The sequence below is a fragment of the Scyliorhinus torazame genome, chromosome 11 (genome assembly GCF_047496885.1).
Source record: "Scyliorhinus torazame isolate Kashiwa2021f chromosome 11, sScyTor2.1, whole genome shotgun sequence".
In the NCBI taxonomy this organism is placed as follows: domain Eukaryota; kingdom Metazoa; phylum Chordata; class Chondrichthyes; order Carcharhiniformes; family Scyliorhinidae; genus Scyliorhinus; species Scyliorhinus torazame.
Window position 1 is genome coordinate 70085657 of NC_092717.1, and position 21563 is coordinate 70107219.

At 49.4% G+C, this 21563-nt stretch overlaps 1 protein-coding gene across 3 annotated transcripts in view; it reads right to left on the reverse strand.

Moving 5' to 3' along the window:
- Nucleotides 1-427: 427 nt before the first annotated feature.
- deptor (DEP domain containing MTOR-interacting protein) overlaps nucleotides 428-21563 on the reverse strand; it is a 184874-nt gene continuing 163738 nt past the window's right edge. For all 3 annotated transcript variants that reach the window (XM_072467392.1, XM_072467394.1, XM_072467393.1), the window contains exon 10: nucleotides 428-777. In XM_072467392.1, coding sequence (XP_072323493.1) covers nucleotides 649-777 — 129 coding nt within the window. In that variant the 3' untranslated portion in view covers nucleotides 428-648. The remainder of the gene's footprint in view (nucleotides 778-21563) is intronic.

Genomic DNA, 21563 nt, shown 5'->3' on the forward strand with positions numbered 1-21563 from the left:
TAATTTTAGGAAGACTCATTCCACCACTTCCTAAGATCCCATTCTCCGTTCAAGAGTGACAACGTTAAACTTTCAATTATCTGTAGGGATATTTTGCATGCAAGCATTTTGTGCACATTTTTTAACTTTCATTTCAAAGAAGATAAAACTGTGCTGGGGACAGAAAATAACAAATAGTTGGTTTCCAAAGTATTAGCAGAAATCTACTCTTTCAAGTGTTGAGGTATTTCTTCCATGTGTATAATGTAACTCATCTAGTTCCACCCTACTTCCCATTGTAGCAATGGAAATGTCCATTTAGTCACATAAAGCTTCTTTCTAGGTTAGTAAAACATGCACCATCAGAAGTCATTTTCTGCATTCAAGTGTCTGATGCATGACTGCAACACAATTCATATACCAGGTAGCTCAAAAAAGCACATCCTAGTTCCAGTGTCAAGAGAACTTTAAACATTCACATAATGAGGCAGTTGTAAGCAAATTAAAATGTATACAAACAAGGCAATGTTTTAACTCCTGAAGCAAAGAGTTACATTGTACATTCCCTTATTCTGACATACAAAAGGGCAGGTGTGCATTTCCAATTTCACTTTTATCTTCCAGTGCCCTTACACAATCGGTAGCATGCTTCCGAATGACCATTTCTTTTCAGAAATGTATCTCCTCCATGATTTCCATTACTATGGTACGTTGGCCAGTGAGAATGAGATTGCTGACAGTTCTATAGTCTACATGAAGAACATTCAGGCCATTCACAGAAATGACAAATTGTCGAACCTAAAATTGAGAACAAAACAGTTAGCAAAATGTCAATACAATACCCTGTGAATGTTAATATTTCATGAAGTTTGTTTTGCAACGACTAGACAACAACCTCTAATTTTACACTGGAGATGCTTCATAAAAGCAAACTTCTGACAACAAAGTACCATCAAGCCCGACCATGTGATTGTACAGCAACGCACATGGTAATCATCATTCATGAATTAGAGCCAGAATATGTCTAATAACTTTCTTGTAGTTCGACTGAAAACTTAATTCACTGGTAAAAATCATAGTTTTAAAATATGCAGTTTTAAAAATACAAATTTTGGTGAATATAAGGAATGTTAGTGTGAGAAAATGGAATACTTTTACCCCACATAATGCCAACAAACATTCCTAAATTTGATGGGACACAGTAATATGCAAAAAAAAACCTGTCATCTCTTTATTTTCTCAGATACCCACAACATTTCCTGGGAGACTACAAATTAATATGGGGAGTTATAAACTTACGGTTTCCAAACTCTGCGAACTGGTGTATGGCAGCAGCCAGGAACGCAGCCACCTGGAGAGAAAGATCTCTCTTGCAACTAATCTAGGGCACATCGAAATCCAGCTCCCAGACCAAGTCAATCTTTTTAAATATAAATTTAGAGTACCCAATTGTTATTTTCCCAATTAAGGGGCAATTTAGCGTGGCCAATCCACCTAGCTTGTATATATTTGTGTTGTGGGGGTGAGACCCACGCAGACACGGGGAGAATGTGCAAACTCCACACGGACAGTGACTGGGGCCGGGATCAAACCCGGGTCCTCAGCGCCATGACACAGCAGTGCTAACCACTGCGCCACCGTGCCACCCCTCCCAGACTGAGTCAATGAGAACCGATGTCAGCCAGATATTTTACAGTGTTACTTTTAATGAACTCATAAATACTTTTCTTTTAAATATCTGTGCACTTATTAAGATTACCACAAAGAAAATATCTGTGAATGTTGATCAAGTCAAAAAGATAGTAGATTTCTTCAGTAGTTCTACAATTATATTAATTGTAATTAAAAAGAGTCTAGAGTCCTTTGGGCCCTTTAAAGCAAATAGCTGTTAATATTGCAAATTAAAGGGAGGAAAGGGAAGATTTGAATAACTACTTTAGTCTTTAATAGGGAGAAAATGGTGTGGTGGTAATGTCACTGGGCAAGTAATTCAGAGCTTTCTGCAGAGAAAAAGAGGAAGTGAGGGCATTTAACTGGTTTTGTGGTGATCCAGGAGCTGTCAATCATAGTTAGATGTTTATAAACATTGCCCTTAGTTTCACAGTCGGCTACTTGAAATCCACTCAAGCATGAAGGGAAATGAGATTAAACAGCCAGCTGGGTGCATGCAAGATGTCAATCACAGCTTAGTAAATTCAATTTCACACTGATGGGAATGGAAGCCTGGCAGATCAAAGATCTGAGTGGGTTTAAACCCAGCTGACCCAACCCCTTGGGCTTTCCCTTTCTAGGAATTTACAAGTGCTGCTTTCTCTGCCTGAGCCAGCAGGTGCATTGTACAGGTGAGTTTTTAAAAGCAGTAATTTTTTTTCATGGTCTCTGACAGGACTGCTCTCTAGCTTCCAGGCAGGGGTCTCTTTAATGGGGGGTTTCTAGGCAGGGATCACTCTTATGTGGGGCTTCCAGGCAAGGGTCTCTCTCATGAGGGTCGGGTCACCCTTGTACTGTAGGGGGTTGACCCAGAAATCCCATGGTGGGGGGGGGCGGAATGGTGTTGCGGGGGGGGGGGCTCAGCCGCTGTACTTCGCTACCAGGCCGCCCATTCAAAATGGCGGCCTGATAAAGTGATTCGGGACAGAATCCTTTGTTATCCCCGCCATACATAAATTTGCATGGCAAGCGATAGTGAATCGCCTCTGATTGATTCATCCCCAGCGTGAGAACATAATCTCCCAAAGGGAGATTTGTGGCCAAGATTTTGAAGGGAATGGATGGGGTACAGTGAGAAACATTTTCCACTGATAAGGATACCCAGGACAAGGAAAAGGGGGCGAAATTCTCCCCCAACGGCGGGATGCCCGCCGACTGGCGCCAAAGCCGGCGCCAATCAGACTGGCATCGCGCCGGCCCAAAGGTGCGAAAGACGCCGGAGGGATTTCTGCCCCGCCAGCTGGCGGAAATGGCGTTTGTTGCCCCGCCAGCTGGCGCGGAAATGCGGCGCATGCGCGGGAGCGTCAGCGGCCGCTGTCAGTTTCCCCGCGCATGCGCGGGAGCGTCAGCGGCCGCTGAAAGTTTCCCGCGCATGCGCAGTGGGGAGAGTCTCTTCCGCCTCCGCCATGGTGGAGGCCGTAGCGGAGGCGGAAGGAAAAGAGTGCCCCCACGGCACAGGCCCGCCCGCGGATCGGTGGGCCCTGATCGCGGGCCAGGCCACCGTGGGGGCACCCCCCGGGGTCAGATCGCCCCGCGCCCCCCCCCCAGGACCCCGGAGCCCGCCCACGCCGCCTGGTCCCGCCGGTAAATACCAGGTTTGATTTACGTCGGCGGGACAGGCAATTCCTGGGCGGGACTTCGGCCCATCCGGGCCGGAGAATCCAGCGGTGGGTCCCGCCAACCGGCGCGGCTGGATTCCCGCCCCCGCCCAATCTCCGGGAGCGGAGACTTCGGCGGGGGCGGGATTCACGGCGGCCAACGGCCATTCTCCGACCCGGCGGGGGGTCGGAGAATGACGTCCCGGATCTCAACAAAAATAGCCAGAACATTCAGAAAAGTTAGGAAGCACTTCTGTGCATAATGGGTAGAAGTGAAACTTGATGCTGTGCAACTAATACCTGTCATTTTAAATTTGAGAAAGATTTTCGCCAGCCAAACAATATTAAAAATGGGGAATCAAGGCAGATTCATGAAGTTAAGATAAGAGAGCCTCCGAAGCACAACTAGCGCGGGAAGGCTCTTTAAAGAAATGATTACTGTGGCACCATCTTTAAAAACTTACTTACTTGAACTTTAAAGCAACCATGGACAACAAATCAACATTACCAGATCAATTTGAAATGATCGAGGTCATATAAAATTGGGGACACTGGCTGAAAGGATTCTTAAGATACATGACAGCTTCAGGATTATATAAAAAGACAGAAGCTGAAGAAGTACATACACTAAATTAAAAGTAAAATACTGTGGATGTTGGAATCTGAAACAAAAAACAGAGAAGGTGGGAAAACGCAGCAGGTCTGTCAGCATCCATACGGAGAGAAAACAGATTTAACTTTGAGTTCAGATAGAACCTTCTTCAGAACTAAAGAGATGGAAAGATATGTTGGATTATATGGTGGGCTGGATTCTCTGCTTTGTGAAGCTGGAAGCGTGAATCACGATCAGGCGGGGAATCATGGAAAGTTGAAAAAAATAAAGTTTACACCTGATGCCGAAATCGAAGCTTGCACCCCATGCCGGCAGGTCCATGCAAAGCCATAATTTGCATGAATTTCAATCTCATTAGCAGGCTGGACACATCATGTTCCACCCTTCTGCGATGCTCCGCCCCTCTTAGGCGGAAGATACTTGCTGGTACTCCTAGGTGCACTCATCAGAAGCGCAGCCCATTGCATGGGAATAGCAGAGCTCATTCCAAACAAAGGATACACATGCCATTGGCACCCACCCTGGCACACTGCACTGCCCCTCTCAGGCCAGAGGCCTCACCAGTGACATTATCAGCTAGCCTACCTCTCAGGACCACCAGCTGTCTCCAACCTCTGTCTGCCCACTGCACACCTGCTCCTATCGATCATGTCCCTGGACAGGTTGACACTACTTGTGTGTCATACTCAGGAACCACATCACACTCCAGGCACACACATACCTCTTAAGCATGGAGGCAATTGGTGGCATATGGTGACCTTCTCCACCACAAAACCAGTTGCCACCAAGCTGTCAGGAATACACAGCCCACCCAATGAGGAACCCACAGTAGGCCCCACTGCAGCAATCAAGGGGCCACAGAGCATATCGCTTACATGGGTTGCGGCAGCCACCGGTACCCCTGTTGACAGGGATGGATGGTAAGGATAGAGGCTGCCAAATCACAAGCCATGTGCCACTCACCACTGGGGACAGGGATGCAGTGCGGACGGCAACATTTTGGGGCGGGGTGGGGGACATGTTGAGGGTAGCGCAGCAGTAGAATTCAGGGTGACCATGCAACCTCGTGGCTTTGGATGGTCAGAGGAATGCTCATCTTGCTATCACGTCTTCTCTTTGACCCCCTGCAGAGAATGAATTTTGTACAGCCAGCTATACTTGCTATCTACCTGGCTGCAGCTGTCATTGCCGATGCACTGAGGTTGGAAGAGCAGGTCCAACTCAAGGAGGACCCTGCACAAGAGGAGCCTGCCCCAGAAGAGCAGGGGTCAGCAGGTGAGGCTCGATTGCCAACCGTCAAAAGGCTGAGGAGGAGGCACCGCATCAGTGTACGCATATACTGTCAGTGCCTATCCTTCAAGGAGCTGTCGGGCTACATGTACCGCCACTGGCTAACCACAGAGACTGTGCGCCACCTGTGCCAGATGGTAGTCCTGGCACTGCAGAGGTTTGGAGGGGCACCCGGTGGCCATCAAGGTCTCCCTGAACTTTTATGCCTTAGCTCACTTGACTACACAGCTGGTTTTGATGCAGGACAAGGCCAATAACACGGGTTCAATTCCCGTATGAGCTGAGATTATTCTCAACCTTGCCCTCGTCTGAGGTGTGGTGATCCTCAGGTTAAATCACCACCAGTCGGGACTTCCGGTGACGGCGGGCGGGAGGCAGCCGCGCGTTGGAGGGCTCCCGTTCGGGAACGGCATTGTCGGGGGTTAACGCCCGGTCCTAGGGCCAGCGAAGGCAGTAAAAGTCGGGAGACAGCACAGAGGAGAAGAATGTCGAAGACCAGCAAAAAAATGGCCGTGAAAAAAGCGGCTGAAAGTCCGTTGGGGAGTGGAAAGGTCACCGTGGGGTCAGTAAAGAAAATTGAGGCTGGAGCACCAGCAGTGCTTACGGCTGAAGGAATAACTAAGGTGATGGCTGCGGAATTCGAAAAGCAGTTTGCGAAATGCATGGAGACGGTGAGGAAGGAGATGAGGGAGGTTTTGAGTGTGCTGGTGGAGGAGGCGGTTTCCCTGGTGAGGACGGAGGTGGCGAGCGCAGTGGCGGAGGTACGAGAGCAAGGGGAGGCGCTGAAGGAAGTGGAGGAGACGTTATTGCAGCACGGTGATCAACTTGCCTCGATGCGGAAGGTGATGGACATTAACAAGGATCTGCGAGGAAAAATGGAAGACCTGGAAAACAGATCCAGACGACAGAATTTGAGGATTGTGGGGCTGCCCGAAGGAGTTGAAGGACCGAAGCCGACTGAGTATTTTGCCGCAATGTTGGCAAAACTATTGGGGGAGGGGGAGGATCCCTCCCGATATGAACTGGATTGGGCTCATCGGTCGTGGAGACCTGTACCAAAGGCGAATGAGCCGCCAAGGGCAGTGACTCTGTGCTTCCGTAGGTACAGTGTGAAGGAGAAGGTCCTGAGCTGGGCCAAGCAGAAGCGGGTGGTGCAGTGGGCTGGAGCTGGTACACGTGTATACCAGGACTTTACGGTGGAGCTGGCGAGGAGGCGGGCTGCCTTCAACCGGGTGAAGAGGGCACTGTACATTAGCAAGGTGCAGTGCGGCATTGTATATCCGGCGAAGCTGAGGTGACTTATAAGTTCAGGGACTTTTATTTTGGAACGGCGGAAGCAGCGGAGGAGTTTGCGAAGGCAGAAGGACTGTGGCAGAACTGACAAATTGAGGAATGGCCATGTGCCACTGTAACCCCATGACTGTATTTTCTTCTTTTTTGTATCACTGCGCACGGGTGTAGGGGCTAAAGGAGCCAATGTTGTATATATTTGGACAAGGGAAGTGATGGGACTTTCACTCGAAATGAGGGCTCTTTGGGGTGTAGGTGGATATGCGGGGTTTGTGTGCTAAAAGGGGATCTCTGGGCTTTCCTAGGGCCGGGCAAGGGGGAAAGGGACCCGGGCGGGGGCCTCCACGCTAGCCGGTTTAAGCCAGCCAGTGAACGGGAGTGAGGTGGGGAGGAGCCAGCCAGTGAACGGGAGTGAGGGGGGGGGGGGGGGGGGGGCAGAACAGGGTCCTAGTGGTCTAGCCGGGGTGGAAAGTTGGGGGGAAGGAACCGAGGTTGGGAGGAGTTTTACAAGAGGCAGTGGACGGGAGGAGCTGGAGACTTGGGGGGGGGGGGTACAACTCTTAGGTATCATGTACGGTACTCTTTCAGAGGCTGGATGGCGTTGAGTGTAGGGGGGAGGGGGAGTGGACTCTATAGGTAAATGGTGACCATGGGCGGTCCTGGACTCCTTTTTCTTTTTTTCTTTTGTTTTTTGTTTCCACCGTGGGAGGGTTTGGTTTATTGGATGCATATATTGACAGGTGGGCCGTTGTTTGGGGCGGTGGGAGGATGGGATCATTGATATTGTTAAGGGGATTGATTTTGTATTTGTTACCATTTACTGTTTGTGGGTGGGGTGTATAGTTTTGAAGGAAAATGTGAAAATGTAGAATAAAAAAAAATAAAAAATAAAAAAATCACCACCAGTCAGCTCTCCCCCTCAAAGGGGAAAGCAGCATATGGTCACCTGGGACAAAGATGGATCCGCGATGCGACGGATGTCTTCTGACCCAAGCCGTGGACTATACAACTTCAGTCTGGGCCAGGCTCACCAGGATACCTGGGCAGCAGGATTCACTACTATTGCTGGTATCTCCAGGTCCAGGGGTTAATCGCATGTTCCCCTGATGAACCAGGGGTACCCTTCATGAATAGGAAGGGGGTGACACTCCTTGAATGCACATCTGTGCCCGCTACCCAGACATCATGCATGACACTTGGCATTGTGGCACACTCTGAGGTTCCTGGAACCTTCAATGAGCTCCCTCAGGTGAGGGGTTGGCTCGTAGGCGACAAGGTTTACCCGCTGAGGTAATGGCTAATGATGCCTGGCTGGAGGCTCCAGACAGAGCGGAGACCCATTATAACGAAGCTCATGCGGCAACCAGGAGTATCATTGAGCGGTGCACGGCATCCTCAAGATGAGCTTCCGATTCCTGGTCCGCCCTGGTGGGGCTCTCCTATATAGCCCCAATAGGGTCTCGATCGTGCTGGCCTGCTGCGTCCAACATCGTGCAGCAGAGGGATAACATGCTGGAAAAGGAGGAAGAACGCCAGGCCTCATCTGTTAAGGGGGGGATGTCCAGGAAGAACCGGGCATGGAACCTGTGCTGGCAGGGAGGTGGCCCAGAGTGTGCTCCAGGGCCACCACACACCGGACAACCTCATCACCTCCCAATTTGCCAACTAACAGGCCTACCGGCAGCTCTGCCTCCCTGACCCACCTCGTCGCTACCCTTACCCTTCCAAATGGAACCCCCTTCTCCATAACCACTCACCCATTCCCTGTCCCTCAGCCCTTTACTCCACCTTCCCTGTCCTTCCTCCCTTCACTTCACCTTTCATGTCCCTCTTCCCTTCATTGCTTCTTCCCTGTTCATATAATTTATAGTGCAGAAGGCCATTCGGCCCATCGAGTCTGCACCAACTCTTACAAAGAGCACCCTACCGAAGCCCACGTATCTACCCTGTCCCAGTAACCCCCACTTAACATTTTTTTGTTCCTCCGCCCTTCACTCAACCTTCCCCGTCTCTCAGCCCTTCACTCCACCTTCCCTTTCCTTGGCCCTTCATTTCGTCCTGCAACCACAGCTCCCCTCCGAAGGTCCTACTGGCGGGTCTTGTCCACGGGACGGAGGATGATGAAGACTCGCTGTGAGATGAGCTTTGGTGCTCCTCATAGTCTGACAAAGTGACTCCTGCCATCAGCATCACATTGCACTGCCTGCCCGGGTGACCCCTGTATGACAGAGGTTAGAGGCAGGTCAGACTGTTGGTGCAGAAGTGTTTACTGGTGACTATATACATTGTTGTGCCCTGACCCCTAACTATACCTGTGTGCTACACCCATAACAACTTCAGTGTTCTCTAACTTTCTAATTTTACGTGGCCTACTGCTCCTTCTAGGTGTTACCCCACACAGCACATCGGAAATGGACGCAGCCTACTGCGTGTCTCACCCTCTGACCTGTGATGCCTTTGGTGAGTGTCCTCTGGGGGGCTTGGACCTGTGTGTGCCGACCAAATTTTGGATGTCACAGGTGGCGACATCCCACCCTGTTCTGCCCGCTGCCCATCACATGCGCCAATGCCAGTTGAGGGGAGGTTCAGAAGCACTTCCAGCAGCTCCCCTGCGGGGGGCACCAGCACGGGCTCCTTCACTTCCTTTTCCCTCGGGTTGCTGAATGGCCCACGGGCTACTCCATGGGACGAAAGTGAGGCCAAAGTGAACTCCAGAGGTCGACTGCCACATGACGCAAACAGTCTGCAGGCCCATCCTCATCTGAGCCATGGTCTCGATGCCCTCAACCATGGAGCAGAGACGGGGACACATAGAACATAGAACAATACAGCGCAGTACAGGCCCTTCGGCCCACGATGTTGCACCGAAACAAAAGCCATCTAACCTACACTATGCCATTATCATCCATATGTTTATCCAATAAACTTTTAAATGCCCTCAATGTTGGCGAGTTCACTACTGTAGCAGGTAGGGCATTCCACGGCCTCACTACTCTTTGCGTAAAGAACCTACCTCTGACCTCTGTCCTATATCTATTACCCCTCAGTTTAAAGTTATGTCCCCTCGTGCCAGCCATTTCCATCCGCGGGAGAAGGCTCTGTATCCCTCTGTAACCTGCTACTTCCTTCCACACTATCGACAACACCACCGACTTTAGTATCGTCTGCAAATTTACTCACCCACCCTTCTGCGCCTTCCTCTAGGTCATTGATAAAAATGACAAACAGCAACGGTCCCAGAACAGATCCTTGTGGTACTCCACTTGTGACTGAACTCCATTCTGAACATTTCCCATCAACCACCACCCTCTGTCTTCTTTCAGCTAGCCAATTTCTGATCCACATCTCTAAATCACCCTCAATCCCCAGCCTCCGTATTTTCTGCAATAGCCTACCGTGGGGAACCTTATCAAAAGCTTTGCTGAAATCCATATACACCACATCAACTGCTCTACCCTCGTCTACCTGTTCAGTCACCTTCTCAAAGAACTCAATAAGGTTTGTGAGGCATGACCTACCCTTCACAAAGCCATGCTGACTATCCCTGATCATATTATTCCTATCTAGATGATTATAAATCTTGTCTCTTATAATCCCCTCCAAGACTTTACCCACTACAGACGTGAGGCTCACCGGTCTATAGTTGCCGGGGTTGTCTCTGCTCCCTTTTTTGAACAAAGGGACCACATTTGCTGTCCTCCAGTCCTCTGGCACTATTCCTGTAGCCAATGATGACATAAAAATCAAAGCCAATGGTCCAGCAATCTCTTCCCTGGCCTCCCAGAGAATCCTAGGATAAATCCCATCAGGTCCCGGGGACTTATCTATTTTCAGCCTGTCCAGAATTGCCAACACCTCTTCCCTACGTACCTCAATGCCATCTAATCTATTTACCTGGAGCTCAGCATTCTCCTCCACAACATTATCTTTTTCCTGAGTGAATACTGACGAAAAATATTCATTTAGTATCTCGCCTATCTCTTCAGACTCTACACACAACTTCCCATTCCTGTCCTTGACTGGTCCTACTCTTTCCCTAGTCATTCGCTTATTCCTGACATACCTATAGAAAGCTTTTGGGTTTTCCTTGATCCTTCCTGCCAAATACTTCTCATGTCCCCTCCTTGCTCGTCTAAGCTCTCTCTTTAGATCCTTCCTCGCTACCTTGTAACTATCCATCGCCCCATCCGAAACTTCACACCTCATCTTCACATAGGCCTCCTTCTTCCTCTTAACAAGAGATTCCACTTCTTTGGTAAACCACGGTTCCCTCGCTCGGCACCTTCCTCCCTGCCTGACCGGTACATACTTATCAAGAACACGCAGTAGCTGATCCTTGAACAAGCTCCACTTATCCAGTGTGTCCAACACTTGCAGCCTACTTCTCCACCTTATCCCCCCAAGTCACGTCTAATGGCATCATAATTTCCCTTCCACCAGCTATAACTCTTGCCCTGCGGTGTATACTCATCCCTTTCCATCCTTAACGTAAACGTCACCGAATTGTGGTCACTGTCCCCAAAGTGCTCACCTACCTCCAAATCCAACACCTGGCCTGGTTCATTACCCATCCAACACCTGGCCTGGTTCATTACCCAGAGGTCACATCCCTCAGTGAGTGAGACATGTTCTTCATTGTCTCTGTCACGTCCCTTGTTGCCTCATCATGTCCCTCTGAGACGGTGACACGTCCCTCTGAGACGGTGACACGTCCCTCTGAGACGGTGACACGTCCCTCTGAGACGGTGACACGTCCCTCTGAGACGGTGACACGTCCCTCTGAGACTGTGACACGTCCCTCTGAGACTGTGACACGTCCCTCTGAGACTGACACGTCCCTCAGACTGTGACACGTCCCTCTGAGACGGTGACACGTCCCTCTGAGACTGTGACACGTCCCTCTGAGACTGTGACACGTCCCTCTGAGACTGTGACACGTCCCTCTGAGACTGTGACACGTCCCTCTGAGACTGACACGTCCCTCAGACTGTGACACGTCCCTCTGAGACGGTGACACGTCCCACTGAGACTGACATGTCCCTCTGAGACGGTGACATGTCCCTCTGAGACGGTGACATGTCCCTCTGAGACGGACATGTCCTCTAAGACTCCAAGGTCAATCAGCTCCCAATACTCTCGATGCCCTCAGCCATGACCCTTTATGACTGGGCCAAACTCTGGAGCACTGCAGTAATGTCCATGTGGGCCCAGGACATGTCTGCCTGTGATGGGGCTCCTCTGTCCTGCGCCTCAGCCGTCAACCGCACAGTGTTCCCCTAGCCTTGGACATCTTGACCCATGCCTTGCATTTCTTGCCCCAGGCCTTCAGTGTTGGCCTGGGTATCATGAACTGAAAGTGACCCAGGAGCCTCTTCATGAAAATGTCTCTGCGATGGTGGAGGGTGCAGGTGACAGCAGTGCCGAGACATTGGTGTCTTCCCTGGACTGGTACTCTGGGGTGTGCTGGGGATGTTGCTGGGGACCAGTGACCCCAGATGGCCTCATCTGGTGGTGATCCCGCAAGACAAAAGACATGGTGAAATCTTGGAGCACAGGTCCGTGGGAGAGGGGTGACTCAGCTTTGCATTGGGCTCTCACTTGGTTACCACACGCCGACCTATGTTTCAGGCACTGTCCTATCCTCAGCCTCGCCCGCTAGCTCCATTACCCTCTATTCGGTGGGGGTTTCCACACACAGATCAGGGATGCTGTCTGCAGTCTTCTGGTGCTGTCGCCTGTTATGGGCCACCTTGTCCTAGGGAACATTATGTTGTGTAGGGATTCTAAGGGCATGGTGAGACGCAGGAATGCAAAGTTCTACGGTGTGTTTGTAGCTGGTTGCAGTTGTGTGCAAGACACCTGGCCAAAGAGGACAATACAGGTGTTGGGGTTTGATGGAGGGTGGAATGCAAGCAAGATGCAGGCAAATGGGTGTTGACTGGCCTCGAGCAGAATGGGGGTTGATGTGAGGAGTGAGGGGCGGTAGTGATATTAGGGGCATAGGTGGTGACTCTCCCAAGCTGCCATGAGGAGGTCATTCATCTTTTTTCTACACTGGGTTACTAGTCCTCCTGGTCAGGCTGGCAGCACTGACCACCTCCGCATCCTCCGCCTAAGCGGGTTTAGTCAGCACCCCACCCTGGGGAAGAAGGTGCCCTTTCTCTCCTCCACCGCGTCCAGCATTCTCTCCATAAAGCGTGACGCAGGTCTCCGTGCAGTCATCTCCTTGGCTGGAATGAGTGTGTGTGGGGTGTGGAGCGCTGAAACGCAGCTCCAGCTTGTCCAGCTCTCCAGCACTAATTCTGGCTGCAGCAAATCAGACGCCAGCGAAAATGTGAATTGCGCTCGAGTCACATGGGCAGTGTGCTGGCCTATTTGCATGTCCTGACTCGCTTTCCGAATAGCATACCCAATGGGTACAGGAAACGCACGCAATTCAGTCCCAGCGGCAGCACTTAGTCTCCCAAACGGAGAATCCCAGCCGCTGTATAAAATGTAGCTGGGAGAGACAGCAACAAATATGGCGCAAAACTTAACAAGTGACAGATGGCCCAGTGGAGGTGGGGGTGGAGCAGGTCCCAGGGCCAGAATTCTCAGTTTGGGAGACTAAATGGTTCCACTGGGAGAATAGTGTGTGATTCACACTTCTTCTGGGGATGCTATTCGATAAGGGAGCTGGGACATGCAAATGGACCAGTTCTCTGCCGGCGTAAATTCTCGGCACAGCGGGCGGTATAACAGCATCTGGGAGGTGGTGACAGAGGCAGTCACAGCTGCCAGACTCACCAAGAGGGGCCAGCTGTTGATCTGGACGGGTGGGGCCACAGTCGAGGCCTCTGACATGAGAGGGGCAGAGAACCAGGGAGGGTTCCAAGGGCCATGGTACAAGTATCTTTTAGTATTCTACATTGTATTCTCTTTGAAATTTAAGTAGTATGAGTCACCCTGGTCAGCTGAAGTCTGTATAAAAGACAGACAGAAAGCGCACTCAGTAAGCTTTGCGCAGGTCAAAGAGACACAGCCTGAGTGAGACACATCCAGAGTGGGAATTTGGAACTTGGTAATTTGGTGCAGTGAGGTAACTCGGTGCAGAGTGGGAGAATGTGCTTTTTCCCTACTGTTTTGTTCTCTCTCTTTCTTCTGGCCTGTAACTTTTAATCTGTAGGGAGAGAACCAGAGAGCATCTGAGACCATCGGAAGGTAAGCAAGTGATTTTTACTTTTATTACCTTTTCAAATTGTGTGTGGGGGGGGGAGAAAACTGAAGTGACATCACAGAAAATCTGTGACCTGATTGGCTGGTTAGGAATCTACACTAAATTTAAAAAATTAAGCATTGGTAAACTAATAAAACATAATTACTTAATTATAATTTAGAGGGGTATCTAAGCCAGAGATCGGAGAGTACTGTATTTAGCTTTCACATTTATAGTAGAAATCTAGTGCTAGGAAACACATAGTTAACAGTAACTTTTAAAAAAAACTTTTAAATTTAATTTACTAATTAATTGATGGAATGTCAATTAGAGGGGTTTAGTGCTCTGACTGTGAGATGTGGCAGGTCCGGGAGGCTTCCAGCGTCCCGGATGGCTTCATCTGCAGAAAGTGCACCCAACTGGAGCTCCTCACAGACCGCATGGTTCGGTTGGAGCAGCAGTTGGATGCACTTGGAGCATGCAGGTGGCGGAAAGCATCATAGATAGCAGTTATATAAATGTGGTCACACCCAAGGTGCAGGCAGAGAAATGGGTGACCACCAGAAAGGGCAGGAATCCCCTGTGGTTGTCCCCCTCTCGAACAGGTATCCCCCTTTGGATACTGTTGGGGGGATAGCCTATCAAGGGAAAACAGCAGCAGCCAGAGCAGTGGCACCACGGCTGGCTCTGATGTTCAGAAGGGAGGGTCAAAGCGCAGAAGAGCAATAGTCATAGGGGACTCTTTAGTCAGGGGCACAGATAGGTGAAAGAGACTCCAGGATGGTATGTTGCCTCCCTGGTGCCAGGGTCCAGGATGTCTCCAAATGGGGAGAGGGCATCCTGAAGGGGGAGGGCAAACAGGCAGAGGTCGTTGTACATATTGGTACTAACGACATAGGCAGGAAGGGGCATGAGGTCCTGCAGCAGGAGTTCAGGGAGCTAGGCAGAAAGTTAAAAGACAGGACCTAGAGGGTTGTAATCTCGGGATTACTCCCTGCACCACGAGCCAGTGAGGCTAGAAATAGGAAGATCGAGCAGCTAAGCACGTGGCTAAACAGCTGGTGTAGGAGGGAGGGTTTCCGTTATCTGGACTACTGGGAGCTCTTCCGGGGCAGGTGTGACCTATATAAAGGACGGGTTGCATCTAAACTGGAGAGGCATAAATATTCTGGCCGCGAGGTTTGCTAATGTCACATGGAGGGTTTAAACTAGTATGGCAGGGGGGTGGGCACGGGAGCAAGGTCAGAAGGTGAGAGCATTGAGGGAGAACTAGGGAATAGGGCCAGTATGGCTCTGAGGCAGAGCAGACAGGGAGAAGTTGCTGAACACAGCGGGTCTGGTGGCCTGAAGTGCATATGTTTTAATGCAAGAAGTATTACGGGTAAGGCAGATGAACTTAGAGCTTGGATTAGTACTTGGAACTATGATGTTGTTGCCATTACAAAGACCTGGTTGAGGGAAGGGCATGATTGGCAGCTAAACGTTCCAGGATTTAGATGTTTCAGGCGGGATAGAGGGGGATGTAAAAGGGGTGGCGGAGTTGCGCTACTGGTTCGGGAGCATATCACAGCTGTACTACGAGAGGACACCTCAGAGGGCAGTGAGGCGATATGGGGAGAGATCATAAATAAGGGTGCAGTCACAATGTTGGGGGTTTACTACAGGCCTCCCAACAGCCAGTGGGAGATAGGGGAGCAGATAGGTAGACTGATTTTGGGAAAGAGTAAAAACAACAGGGTTGTTGTGATGGGAGATTTCAACTTCCTCAATATTGACTGGGACTCACTTAGTGCCAGGGGCTTCTACGGGGCAGAGTTTGTAAGGAGCATCCAGGAGGGCTTCTTAAAACAATATGTAGACAGTCCAACTAGGGAAGGGGCTGTACTGGACCTGGTATTGGGGAATGAGGCCGGCCAGGTGGTAGAAGTTTCAGTAGGGGAGCATTTCGGGAACAGTGACCACAATTCAGTAAGTTTTAAAGTGCTGGTGGACGATAAGAGTGGTCCTAGGGTGAATGTGCTAAATTGGGGGAAGGCTAATTATAACAATATTAGGCGGGAACTGAAGAACCTAGATTGGGGGCGGATATTTGAGGGTAAATCAACATCTGACATGTGGGAGGCTTTCAAGTGTCAGTTGAAAGGAATTCAGGACCAGCATGTTCCTGTGAGGAAGAAGGATAAATACGGCAATTTTCGGGAACCTTGGATAATGAGAGATATTGTAGGCCTCGTCAAAAAGAAAAAGGAGGCATTTGTCAGGGCTAAAAGGCTGGGAACAGACAAAGCCTGCGTGGAATATAAGGAAAGTAGGAAGGAACTTAAGCAAGGAGTCAGGAGGGCTAGAAGCGGTCATGAAAAGCCATTGGCAAATAGGGTTAAGGAAAATCCCAAGGCTTTTTACACGTACATAAAAAGCAAGAGGGTAGCCAGGGAAAGGGTTGGCCCACTGAAGGATAGGCAAGGGAATCTATGTGTGGAGCCAGAGGAAATGGGCGAGGTACTAAATGAATACTTTGCATCAGTATTCACCAAAGAGAAGGAATTGGTGGATGTTGAGTCTGGAGAAGGGTGTGTAGATAGCCTGGGTCACATTGAGATCCAAAAAGACGAGGTGTTGGGTGTATTGAAAAATATTACGGTAGATAAGTCACCAGGAATCTGATGGAATCTACCCCAGAATACCGAAGGAGGCTAGAGAGGAAATTGCTGACAGGCCTTGACAGACATCTTTGGATCCTCGCTGTTTTCAGGTGATGTCCCGGAGAATAGCCAATGTTGTTCCTCTGTTTAAGAAGGGTAGCAAGGATAATCCAGGGAACTACAGGCCGGTTAGCCTTATGTCAGTGGTAGGCAAATTACTGGAGAGAGTTCTTCGAGACAGGATCTACTCCCATTTGGAAGCAACTGGACGTATTAGTGAAAGGCAGCATGGTTTTGTGAAGGGGAGGTAGTGTCTCACTAACTTGATTGAGTTTTTCGAAGAGGTCACAATGATGATTGATGCAGGTAGGGCAGTGGATGTTGTCTATATGGACTTCAGTAAGGCCTTTGACAAGGTCTCTCATGGTAGACTAGTACAAAAGGTGAAGTCACACGGGATCAGGGGTGAGCTGGCAAAGTGGATACAGAACTGGCTAGGTCATAGAAGGCAGAGAGTAGCAATGGAAGGATGCTTTTCTAATTGGAGGACTGTGACTCGTGGTGTTCTGCAGGGATCAGTGCTGGGATCTTTGCTGTTTGTAGTATATATAAATGATTTGGAGGAAAATGTAACTGGTCTGATTAGTAAGTTTGCAGACGACACAAAGGTTGGTGGAATTGCGGATAGCGATGAGGACTGTCAGAGGATCCAGCAGGATTTAGATTGTTTGTAGACTTGGGCGGAGAGATGGCAGATGGAGCTTAATCTGGACAAATGTGAGGTAATGCATTTTGGAAGGTCTAATGCAGGTAGGGAATATACAGTGAATGGTAGAACCCTCAAGAGTATTGAAAGTCAGAGAGATCTAGGGGTACAGGTCCACAGGTCACTGAAAGGGGCAACACAGGTGAAGAAGGTAGTCAAGAAGGCATACGGCATGCTTGCCTTCATTGGCCCGGGCATTGATTATAAGAATTGGCAAGTCATGTTGCAGCTGTATAGAACCTTAGTTAGGCCATACTTGAAGTATAGTGTTCAATTCTGGTCGCCACACTACCAGAAGGATGTGGAGGCTTTAGAGAGGGTGCAGAAGAGATTTACCAGAATGTTGCCTGGTATGGAGGGCATTAGCTATGAGGAGCGGTTGAATAAACTCGGTTTGTTTTCACTGCAACAACGGAGGTTGAGGGGCGACCTGATAGAGGTCTACAAAATTATGAGGGGCATAGACAGAGTGGAGTGGATAGTCAGAGGCTTTTCCCCAGCGTAAAAGGGTCAATTACTAGGGGGCATAGGTTTAAGGTGCGAGGGGCAAGGTTTAGAGTAGATGTACGAGGCAAGTTTTTTTACACAGAGGGTAGTAGGTGCCTGGAACTCGCTGCCGGAGGAGGTGGTGGAAGCATGGACAAGTGACATTTAAGGGGCATCTTGACAAATACATGAATAGGATGGGAATAGAGGGATACGGACCCAGGAAGTGTAGAAGATTGTAGTTTAGTCGGACAGCGTGGTCGGCACTGGTTTGGAGTGCCGAAGGGCCTGTTCCTGTGCTGTACATTTCTTTGTTCCTTGTTCTTTGTAGTTGGGGTGAGCTCTGCTGATCCCCTGCTTCCTCTGCAGTGGGGCAGCATTTCTGAGGAGTGCCAACACCTGGTGGGTTCCTGATTGAGCTTCGCTATGCCCATCCCCTTGATGAAACACCTGGGGTTTGAGGGTGTTCACAGGGGCAGCCTGGATGGGCTTCCAGATGACCTTCGGAGTATTCAATGGGCACTGGGAGCTATCAGCAGTGTGAGCAGACTGGAGCCTGTAAGTAGCACCACAGGGTTTTATTTTTAACATGCTGCAGCAATGACAGTGTGAGCCAGGCCACCCTGATGCTGAAGGGCAGATCACGCATCCAGGACTTGGCACCATGCTGTCTCCGCCACCCCCAGCAAGCCCAACAATATTTGACACTTTCTCAGAGTTTGTTTAGCCTCCCGCTCCCCATCTGCTGCCATGGCGGCCAGGCCCACTTGTAAATTCATGCACTAATTCGCGCCTGCAAGGCTTCCGCCTAAGGGGGGTGGAGTATCGCAGGGCAAGGGGTGGGGGGTATCGTATTAAGTGTTCAAGCCATTAATGATATTAAAAGCCACACAAATGACAGCACCGATCCGCTGGCGAGGGGTGCAAACATCGATTTTGCAGCAAGTGAGGGAATGGAGCATGGCATCAGAATAGACACTGGGTGCAAAACCAATATTTTCCCATTTCATGCGGTTCCCGCGTTGCGAAGCCCATTATAGCAGAGATGTGTTGCCCTTAACCTTCTTATTAAGAACCATTGCACAACCCAGACCTAATTCTATTTACTGACGGCTCCTTCTTTGTTGACAATGGCATCCGAAAAGCAGGATGGGCAGACACAAGCATACACAAGATTGTGGCAAAGGGTTGTCTGCCCTCAGGGACATCAGCCCAACAGGTCGAGTTACAGGCCCTGGCGGAGACATGCCGGATAGCAAAAGGACAGACGCCTAATATCTATACAGATTCAAAGTACAGCTTTGGAGTTGCTCACAACTTTGGCCAGTTATGGTGAAGAAGAGGATTTCTCACCACCGCAGGTACACCTATCCGAAATGGGAAGGAGGTACGAGACTTACTAGAGAACATACAATTACCACGTGAAGTGTCCATTTTGAAGTGTAGGACCCAGACAAAGGAAAATATCACAGAAGCACAAGGAAATGCCTTAGCAGACAAGGCAGCCAAAGAGGCCGCATCATAATGCGCTCCTCCAGAGGAACCAGCACAAGTATGCAGATTTGGAGCCATCAGTCTAACTCAAGACCTACAGACAATGCAAGGCGAGTACGCTTGAGAGGAAAAGTGGACATGGATTGAAGCAGGAAAGAAGCTAGATGATGAAGGCATCTGGAGACAAAGAGACACCGACAAGCCAGTCACACCACAAGCACTGATGCCCTGTTTAGCCCAACAGATCTGGCATGGTTCCAAAAAAGCTGCTGGGGTCGAGGGATTTAAGAAACCCGCCGAGTTGATAGCAGACTGTTGTGTGATTTGCCAGAAGAACAATCCTGAACCTATCAGTTATGCCCCAACTGAGGTCCCCTGCTCCAACGGGACCATTCCAGCTTTGTAGGTCGACTATATCTCCCTTCCTCCATCTCAAGGACACACCGACATTCTCGTGGTGGTTAACAAGTTCTCAAGGTGGGTGGAAGCCGTTCCAACTAAAAGGGCCACAGCCAATCACACGGCCAAGGTCCTATGTAAGGATTACATTCCCCGATGGGGAGTCCCGACCAGCATTGACTCTGACCAAGGAACTCACTTTACAGGTGTGACTACTAAACATCACCTGGGACTTACATTGTCCTTATTACCCACAATCTTCAGGGCAAGTGGGAAGAATGAACAGAACTCTGAAACAGCGACTTACCAAACATCATCAGGAATGAATGCCTTGAGGGCGGCATGCCGTGCAGTGGTTAGCACTGGGACTGCGGCGCTGAGGACCTGGGTTCGAATCACGGCCCTGGGTCTGTCCATGTGGAGTTTGCACATTCTCCCCATGTCTGCGTGGGTTTCACCCCCACACCCCAAAGATGTGCAGGTGAGATGGATTGGCCACGCTAAATTGCCCCTTAATTGGGAAAAAAAATAATTGGGTACTCTAAATGTTTTTAAAGAAAGAATGAATGCCTTGGCCCCAGGCATTGCCAATAGTCCCTTGCAGTATGAACAAAGAGCAAAGAATAGTACAGCACAGGAACACACCCTATGGCCCTCCAATCCCAAACAGGCGCCGGAATGTGGCGACTAGGGGCTTTTCACAGTAACTTCATTTGAAGCCTACTTGTGACAATAAGCGATTTTCATTTTCATTTCATTTCAATCCTGTGCCGATCACGTGTCCTAGCTAGACCAACCGCCTATATCCTTCTATACCCCATCTGTTCATGTGCCTGTCCAGATAAGTCTTAAAGGTCATTAATGTATCTGCCTCAACCACCTCACTTGGCAGTGCATTCCAGGCCACCACCACCCTCTGTGTAAAAACGTACCCTGCACATCTCCACTGAACCTATCCCCCCTCACCTTGAACTTTAATTGTAATTTCCGCCCTTGGAAAAAGCCTCCACTGTTCACCCTATCTATACACCTCATAATTTTATAAACTTCTATCAGGTCACCCCTCAGCCTCCATCTTTTTAGGGAGAATAATCCCAGTTCATTCAATCTCTCCTCATAGCTAATACCCTCCATACCAGGCAACATCCTGGTAAACCATTTCTGTACTCTCTCCAAAGCCTCCACATTCTTCTGGTAGTGTGGTGACCAGAATTGGACACAGTATTCCAAATGTGGCCTAACCAACTTTCTATATGACTGAAACATAATTTTCGAGCTTTTAGCGCCCTATGATGGCAAGCATGCCGTATGCTTTCTTTATCATCATTTCCACCTGTGCTGCCACTTTTAAGGCTCTGTGGACCTGCACGCCCAGATCTCTCCGTGTCCCTATGCTCCTGATGGTTCTGCCATTTATTTTATAGTTCCCACCTGAATTAGATCTATCAAAATGCATCACCTCGCATTTGTCCAGGTTAAATTCCATCTGCCATTTCTCTGCCCAATTTTGCAGCCTACCTATATCCTGTTGTATTTTCTGACAATCTTCATCACTATCCGCAACTCCTGCAATCTTAGCATCATCCGCAAACTTGCTAATCAGACCCGTTACGTTTTCTTCCAAGTCATTTATATATAATATAAAGAGCAGAGGTCCCATCGAGGACTCCCACCCACCTTAAGAACTTGTTAACCACCACGAGAATGTCGATATGTCCTTAATTTCCCTGTTCGGTCCTTGAGTGGACCAACTCTTTCTCTCGCTACCCTCTTGTTCCAAATATACGTATAAAATGCTGTGGGATTTTCCTTAATCCTGTCTGCCAAGGACATTTTGTGATCCCTTTTTGCCCTCCTAACTCCCTGCTTGAGCTCTTTTCTACTTTCCTCGTATTCCTCAAGTGCTTTATCTGTTTTTAGTTGCCTCAACCTCACGTGTGCATCTTTTTTCTTTTTGACAAGGATCCCAATTTCCCTGGTCATCCATGGTTCCTGAATTTTGCCTTTGCTGTCCTTTTTACCGGCATATGCCTGTCCTGCACTCCAATCAACTGCTCCTTAAAAGACACCCACATGCCAAATCAAACAGCCTCTCCCAAGC